This window comes from Cupressus sempervirens, chromosome 2 (assembly GCF_028749045.1).
Source record: "Cupressus sempervirens isolate cs-2001-9-10 chromosome 2, ASM2874904v1, whole genome shotgun sequence".
NCBI lineage: Eukaryota > Viridiplantae > Streptophyta > Pinopsida > Cupressales > Cupressaceae > Cupressus > Cupressus sempervirens.
The window spans coordinates 247,663,399-247,671,943 of record NC_143119.1 but is presented as its reverse complement, the minus strand read 5'-3'; the positions used below and the strand labels follow the sequence as shown (position 1 = coordinate 247,671,943).

General features: G+C 29.4%; 1 protein-coding gene across 2 annotated transcripts; it reads right to left on the bottom strand.

The window, feature by feature from the left end:
- Window positions 1-7,336: 7,336 nt before the first annotated feature.
- On the bottom strand, window positions 7,337-8,327 carry LOC149571971 (heavy metal-associated isoprenylated plant protein 39-like). Of its 2 annotated transcripts, none has more exons than XM_089813358.1 (3): window positions 8,030-8,327; window positions 7,843-7,918; window positions 7,337-7,748 (listed from the first exon to the last, which is right to left on the bottom strand). In XM_089813358.1, exons 1-3 carry the CDS (start codon window positions 8,033-8,035, stop codon window positions 7,465-7,467), a joined length of 366 nt encoding a protein of 121 aa, XP_089669484.1. In that variant the 5' UTR covers window positions 8,036-8,327; the 3' UTR covers window positions 7,337-7,464. The 2 variants fall into 2 exon arrangements, with proteins under 2 accessions (XP_089669484.1, XP_089669483.1); XM_089813357.1 differs by having other exon boundaries at window positions 7,843-7,933; window positions 8,030-8,257.
- Window positions 8,328-8,545: the final 218 nt, after the last annotated feature.

The following is an 8,545-nucleotide window of genomic DNA, read 5'->3' as shown; positions in this document are numbered from 1 at the left end:
TCAAAAAAAAAAAAGACACTTCAAACATTGGAAATCATGTTTAATATTTTGCAAAGGCACAGCTTTTAAGGCAAACTAATAGCCTAAAATCAGGTGAAAACATAAGTCTCAGCCTATAAATAGGCTGGACTAATAAGTGCTCACTTTGGAAGCGTATTTTTAATTTTTTTTAGGTTTACATTTCAATATTTATTTTATAGAAGAGAATAATTTATAGATAAAGATATTTTTATAAATCTTATTTGAATATTACAATGATCATTTTAGAATTTTAAAATAAACTATTTTATTTCATTGCTGTTAAATTAAAAAAAATACACTAAAACATAATATACCTTCAAACATTACAATAACCATTCTATAGTTCATAGAAAAAAAATCATCATCATCCAAATTAAAAACTTTCATCTAGAATATTTGTCTACCAATGTCTTCAATATTTTATTCAAATATTAGAAATTGTAAATTCTAAAATAAAATGTTGCAGCTTTGATTTATTTATTTTTTAAAATAAAAGTATGAAGAGAAGTGTTTTGTTGGAGATCCAATTCAATTTGACAATTATTTAAATTTGAATGTATTTATTTACATATAATTGAATTGAAGTTTTTTTTAAATTGATGATATTAATGATAGCTTACTTAACTATTATGTTTGATATTGATTTTTCAAAATTTTGAATAAATCAAAATATTCACACATTTCATGAGTTTTGATTCACAATGTACTCTAGTTGATCTACTTTTTATACATAGGATGATGAGAATGGAAACAGATGTATTGATTCACAAGTAGATGTATTGAATCATAAGTGGACATCTAAATTAATTCCAAGTGACTAGAAGTTAATATTAGTTGAGGGCTTTAATATGTTCTACATACTTGGAGGATGACCAAAAGCATTTGCTTAAATCTAAATTCATACACCAACTCTCTTATCTTTCTTCCTTGAAGTTTGCACTAGGCAAGAACTCAAGCTCTCTCAGAGATCTTGTTTTATATATAATCTTTTCATATTAACTTTTCAATTTGAGTGAGAGATGTGCTTTAGGATGGGTGATGGATATTTGTGAATCCGATTTTAAAATTGTGATTGATATGTTTAATTGAGGGAGGATGGATGATGTTGAATGGCTTTTGGAAGTGGTGGGTAGAAATATTGTCATTTTGAATGATTCTTTAAAGACATTTTATTTCTGCTATATATTTTGTCAAGATGTTTAGCTAGGTAGGCTTTTGAGAGATTCAGTCGTTTGAATGTTGGTATAAACTAACTCTAGGACTTTTCTTTTGTGTTTTATACTTTCTTTCTCTTTCTACTATTTTTATTCTAATAAAAACTTATTCTTCTTTTTCTTCCAAAAAAAATATATTATTTTTTATTAAATCAATAAGCTTATTGTGAGAGTTAGGTCTCGAATTTGATGATAGTATTGGTCATTATTCCACTTTTGAGTCATATATGAAAGGCTCAAAATTTGTTGATTGTATTGATTGATAGATTTTTTTTTATAAAACCAACAATATGATACTTAAGTTTATCAATAAACCGTCAAAATTCATTATACCCAAATATTTTGAAAACATACTATAAACTTGTTAAAATATTAGTATGCAAAATGTAAACTTATAAACTTTCTTAAGTTAACATACATTGCTAATTTATAATTACTTTCTAGAATTTTATATTATTTTATAAAAATGTATGAATTTAGAAACTTCGAGATATGAGACTTTTGTAAATTTTACTAATTTATATGTATATTATATTGATTTTTGACAATCAATATTTATCTTAAAATGTAAAATGAAAGACATTAACATGACCACACCATCATAATCTAGAAGTTGTGTGTTTATGTACATGTAATGATTAGGGGATAGGAGTATCATGGAGTAATGTGTCTTGTACGACGAAGAAGAGAGCACAAAAAATTATGAAATTAAATTTGTCATAAGTAGCCTAAAAGGTCATTCCAAATAACACATGTAACATCTAATATCAATTTGAATTAAATTTGAACGTTCTATTGATACGAGTAATACAAGAACAAATGCTTGAATTTATTTATTTATTTATAATTGTGCTTTCACAAAAAAATTATTCAAATCACTTACAACTATTTTAGCAATTTTCTAGTTTGGTCTCATTAAACACAACTCACTCAATTCTTGATATTGAAAGTTGCAAGCACAAATGTAACATCATGACATGACACGTAACATAGTTTTCATTTAGAATAGCAACTTTAGAAACACACTATAACTCATTCTTTGTTCACACAATATCTAGTAATATACTGAAAACACTAAGTTAATCAGTTGACATTAGTGACAATCTAATAAATATTTCATTTATTATCAAATATTTACCAATCTTCATCAATACATCACTTAGCATCACTTTAGTTATACTAACATAAAGTAGCTACTATGAATGATAATTAACTAAATTAAAATTAAAATATTGTCTCGCTTTCAAATTAAATAGAGATAGTGTTCAAGTCTCATAAGTTTGAGAAAAAAATTCCTTAGAAACATTTAAAAATGTCATATTTTTTATAAGAATTATTTATATGGAGTTATTGAAATCTATCAATATGATACCATAATTTAAAAAAAATTTCAAATAATTCAACAATATAATGAAACAACATAGTGACTAATAAGCAATGATATTAAAAATCACCATGCATTGAATTCAAATGATAAGTAGATGTTTAGAGAAAAATAGAAATTTTAGTTAATATTAATTATATTTAAGGTAGAAAATTTAATTATAGATTTTTTTAAATCTATCCTTTATATGAGATTCTATAATTTATTATCAAGAAGTAGAAAATAAGACAAGTAAAATATGATAAAACAAAATTTGATTACAAATATTTTAAAAATAAATAAAATAGAAACTTTTTGGATTTTTGATTTCTTCAAGTCTTTTCATTCAGAGGCCTTTACTTGGCATATGGTGGTTCTCGGTTATGCTCCCAAACTCCTTTTTAGATATGCCCAGATTTGGCATGCTTTTAGAATGGAGATATTATTCACAATTTGGAAAGATCGCAATGTTGTTTTATTCTCTCACAACTTTCTTGATATTTATGTTGCTATGTACTTTAAAACATGTATATGTAATAATGTCATGATGTAGATCCAAGTACAAACTGACAAAGTCATGCTAGAAGTGGCTCACCTATAGGAGCTCCTTGTCCATTAGGGAAATGCCCCTTGTACAGTTGCCCGAGTACCTTTGGATGCTTTATCTGGTGACCACACTCCTCCTCGTAGTCGTCGGAGAGGCCGAAGCCATTCTACTTGCCACTCGCAAACCCCCAAGTCACAACCTTGTCCCCGCTCTCCTAGCAGTGGCTTTGGTGGCCATCACCGCTAGGCCTCGCCTCCTTGGAGGGTAGGTTCGTGTTGGTCCCTGATCGCTCCCCTTCTTGCTGCTAATGCAGATTGGCCAGCTGCTCCCCATGAACCTAAGTGGGCGTTCCCCCGGTTGGATTTAGCCATTTCTCCTCCTAGGGCCAAGGAAGATAAAGATAAAGATAAAGATGTTGCTACTGCTGACAGTTGGGCTCCCCCTGAGCCAACCAATGACCCCAAGGATTTCTAGGGTTTTGATGGCAAAGACCCTCCTTTGGCTGGCACTGCTCTTGTAGCCTGAAGTTTTATATTTTTGTTTATATATGTTTTTTAATGAATAGTTGATCTCTAGCCTTGGGCCGTATGAACTCGCAGGGTGATCCTGTATCCCCCGACCCCTTTTTTTGTGAATATGTATCTTTAAAGTTTTAATTTAATGGAAAAGGACTATTCATCAAAAAATAATTATAGATTTAATTAGTATGAATGTTATTTAATTAAATTTAAATTATAAATATTGTCTTCTTTCAAATAAATTAAATTACATAGTCTTCAAATCTCATAAGTTACAAAAGAATCCTTTAAGATCATTAAAAAATATCATATTTCTTATAAAAATGTTTATATGGAATTAGTGGAAATCTATCAATATGATACCATAAGTTTTTTTTTAAATTATGTTATTCATTAATATAATGAAACAAAATAGTAACTAATAATTAATTATATAAATTAATCACCATGAATTTTAATATAATTTTAAACAAATTCTAAATTCAAACAATAAGAAAAAAATATAAATTTTAGTTAAGAATATTTAAGAATAAAATTTAATTATAGAAAAAAATTAATCTATTTTTTATATCACATTCTATAATTCATTATCAGGATAATTAAAATAAAATAATATGTATAAAATGTGATAAAATGAATTTTGATTAAAAATATTTATTAACAAAAATACAAATAAACTTAAAATATTTCAAAATCATAAATTTAACAAATATACTTTTATATAATTATATGAATAATATATTTCAAACTTGAATTTTTACAATGGAACATATTATCATGCAAATTCTAAAAATCATAGCCTTAAAAAATAAATTAGGAACTTGCTTCTAAAATTAAAATTTAGATACTAATATTATAATATTTTAAACAAAAAAATTTATTATTATTGAAAAAAGTTTTATTCTTAGGAGTCAGAAATAGGTTTTAAACTTTAATTTTATTTCAATTTTGTCTAATATTATAGAAAAATATATTTTTAAAAAGATTATATTGCATCTAAATTTATAACAAATTTTTAAAATTTGGAAAATAATTTTATTGTTAAAAAATTATGTCAAATGTATAATTATGTCAAAATGTGTTGTGATAATTTCAAAAATAATAAAATTCAAGTCATAGTTCTTTTAACTAAAAAGTACTACCTATAATTCTTTTAATACAATTTTGGTTATTGTGTTCACATAATTTGTCTTGCCACATTATTAAAAATGCTAACAAGTGCAAGTTTTATTGTTGTTGAAGAGGTGCATATGTTCATTTTCATTTGTTTTATTTTAATATCAATAAAAAGAGTGCATCAAATTTATTGAAAAGATAAAACTTTATATTTCAATTATTATAGATTACAAAGTGTGATAAATCAAAATTATTTTTTAAAATTTATTTGCTATCTCATATATATTCAAAAATAAATAATTCTTACATTTAAATTCCAAACAAAATGGAACCTTATCAACATAAAAATATACCTTAAATTATTTTCCAATTAAACTATTCATTGGAGATAATTACATGTTATACAAGTCGTCGTAATTAGGCCATTGGCATTTTTCTATATTAAGTAAACAACGCCGAATAGAAAATAGTTATTTTTATCTTCCTTCTTTTGATGGACCCCTCGGGAAAGACTTTCATTGACTACTTCTCAGAGTCTCTCTTTCCAAAAGTCGATTGCAGAATTTAATACATTTGGAATTTTTCACCCACTTAAATGCATGCATTGAAGATATCTCAACCCATTTAAATCACTGAAAATTCCACGATATTCCAATTGAACGATTTTAGAGGTTAAATTGACTTGAAAAGTCGTAGCTACAGTCCACTCCGTACTCATAACAATTATTTTATTCACAAATTAACCCAATATGACTTCAGGTTGGGAAGATATGGAGCTTATTAAATAAAATCATAGAAAATTAATGAATCATTGAATATTGGAATTACCAAACTGACATAATTAGTTAATAGAGTTCTTTTAAATATATTTATGTCTAGCTGCCACTTGTAGGTGAGTTGATTTGTGCCTTGAGGTTTATTTCTTTGAGGTCACAGGTTCAATTCCCCTTTGCAATGAAGAATGGCTTTGGGCCAATTTTCCTTACGAGACCTTTGTGCTACGTACTTGCTCTGCTGGCCCGAGGTATGGGTTTGGATTTTGCCCAAAAGTTTTAAGCCAAAATGCACTAGCTCGTCTAGTTGAGAGCAAAGGCTTGAGGCTGTGGGTTACCCCCATGGTCTCGAGTTCGAAACTCTTGGCAGTTTGTAAGACTAAGGTTAAAGGCCAGCGGGGCGTTGGGCTGGGTCGTGGGGATACCCCCAGGGTGTGGGTCTGGATTTTGCCCAAAATTTTTAAGCCAAAAGGCACTAGCTCGTTTGGTTGAGAGCAGAGGCTTGAGGTTGTGGGTTACCCCATGGTCTCGGGTTCAAAACTCTTGGCAGTTTGTAAGACTAAAGCTAAAGGCCAGCTGGGCGCTCGGTTGGGTCGTGGGGATACCTCTATAGTATATAAGTTGTGGGTTACCCCCATGGTCTCGGGTTCAAAACACTCTCTAGATTTGACCGATGGCCCTACCCGCAGAGGATTAGTCTCGCCTCTTCTAGGCTCCAACTTGGTAGTTTGTAAGACCAAGGTTAAAGGCTAGTTGAACGCCGGGTTGGGTTGCAGGGATACCTCTGTAGTATAAGATTGTCGAATTTCAAATTTTCTACTCTGAGTTTCATAAAACTAAAATTGTTAAACATTATGATAAGATCATTAAAGTAGTTGTTTTATTTTTCCTTTTTTTTAAAAAGAGTTATTTATTTTATCAAAATGATATTTCAAAATTTTACTTCAATCCAAACTTTATTCGAAGTATATTAATTTAACAAACTTGAATTTATATATTACATCAAAGAATTGAACATTTCATTATAAAAATATTTCTAACTCAACAACTTTTTATTTAAATTACAAATATATTTTAGAACTATAATTTAATTTCAACATCTAAAAATGAACATGACAAAATCCTCACAATCCACCAATCACATAAAAATCCCTTTTCTTCTTGCCTAATTTCAATTTTTCATACTTTCATTTCATTCCTCATTTTCTAACCAAATCATTTCATTTGTCTTTTCATTAATTTGTTTACTGTTCTGAGCTGAAAAGGTTATCAATGGCAGATGCAAGGTAGTTTCATGTATTAGTGAATATCGCTTTATTTTTATTTTATTTATTTATATTTTCTCACCAAACATGTGGTTTCAATGGGCAGTTTTATTGGTGATCCTAAGATCGACTCCAACCACCACCCCGAAAGTCCCATGACCTACCTTAAATTTGTACAAAATTAAGACATAACATACCCATTTTTTAATATAAAAGATATTATATAAAAAAAATTAAGATAATTTTAAAATTAAACCATTTATAACAGTGTTGCAAACAAATTCATTTCATTTCACTCTACACCATAAAAGACGAGAGTTTATGTTTATAATCTCTTAAAAAAGAAGATTTGCCTTGTTAAAAAATCTGTACACGCCAAGGTTTTGTACTGCAACTAAAATAATCAATTAAAGGATCATATCTTTTGAAATGTGCTTAAAAGATGATGAAAAGACATGATAAAGAACATTTCCTTTTGCTCGCTTTAATTTCCTATGGTTAAAAGATTTTGGATTGTGAGACTTAGAATATAATATTAACTAGTATTATTTCCCAAAAAGTTTGAAAGCCACACAGATCGCTTGTCTCAAGAATCCGTAGAAACCCTAGAGGTATCTGAGCTCTTACCAAAATAGAAATAACAAATTTCAGGAAATTGTGCAGGCATTGGGATTCTCATCACTGAAAATAGCGTCTTCGTATAACGGCGTGTACAAATACACACGTGTTGGGACGGGATCTGGTTTTTTCTCCTCTTTCTTTGGCTCCTGATTTGGCTGAGCCTCTTTTTTCTCCTCTTTGGCAGGCCCTACGCTCAACATTTCCGCGTATCCAAATGTCCTCTTTAACTTTGCTGTAACATTCACAGGATCAGCTTCCCCGATTAAAGTTATTTTCTTTTCCTTCATGTCCACCGCCACAGATTCCACGCCTGCATTACGAATTATATTATCATTCAGATCAGGTAAAATAAATAAATTTAAGGCGTATTAGGGTATGGAAAAAATTAGGAAGAGATTTGATACCTTCAAAACCTGCAACCGCCTTGAGCGCTCTTTTCTTGCTCTTCTCGTCCTCCAATGACAATTTCACCACAGTCTTCTGCAAATTTAACCACTGAAATATCAATTGGCTTCACAATAACAAACAAACAGAAATTATACAGGAATTTAAGCTCTCATAATGCTCGACAATGATGCTATCCCAACTTACCATCATTTTGAGCCTCAGCACTTCGCAGTATGAGGATTGGGGTCTGCCAGTGTTAAATAATTGCAATCTGAGAAATTGTAGGGCGATTCCTGCAAAATTTCTGCGAAATTCCTAACAATCTGCGGTACATTGAAATTAGTAGACTGGACATAATTTATTTAATCATCATTAGGTCAATAGGTAATAGTAGAGTCGAACTGAAATGATTACAGACTTGATTTTCGTCAAAAGAATCAAGAAAAATGTTATATGTTGAACAAAGATGAAAATTACACCAGAAATTCCACAAAGGAAATGTTAAAACATTGATTACAACGATCCGGAGTGAAATTAAAAAGGAATATTCGTATGAAAAAAGGAGGAAATTGTTTAAATGGGTCCCTTTGGATATAAATCTAATAAAATAACCAATTAGTCATGAGTATGTACCGTATTTTAAAATAAAATATGATGGCTCTATTCCCTAGGACGTGCGTTAGCCATCGGATGAAGCTGCGTGATTCACATTTCTTAATT

What these genes read in the sequence shown, in the direction of transcription:
- LOC149571971 (XM_089813357.1), bottom strand. An exon ending in GGCGGTTGCAGGTTTTGAAG is followed by an intron (nt 7,749 to 7,842) that starts GTATCAAATCTC and finishes TTCGTAATGCAG; the next exon opens with GCGTGGAATCTGTGGCGGTG.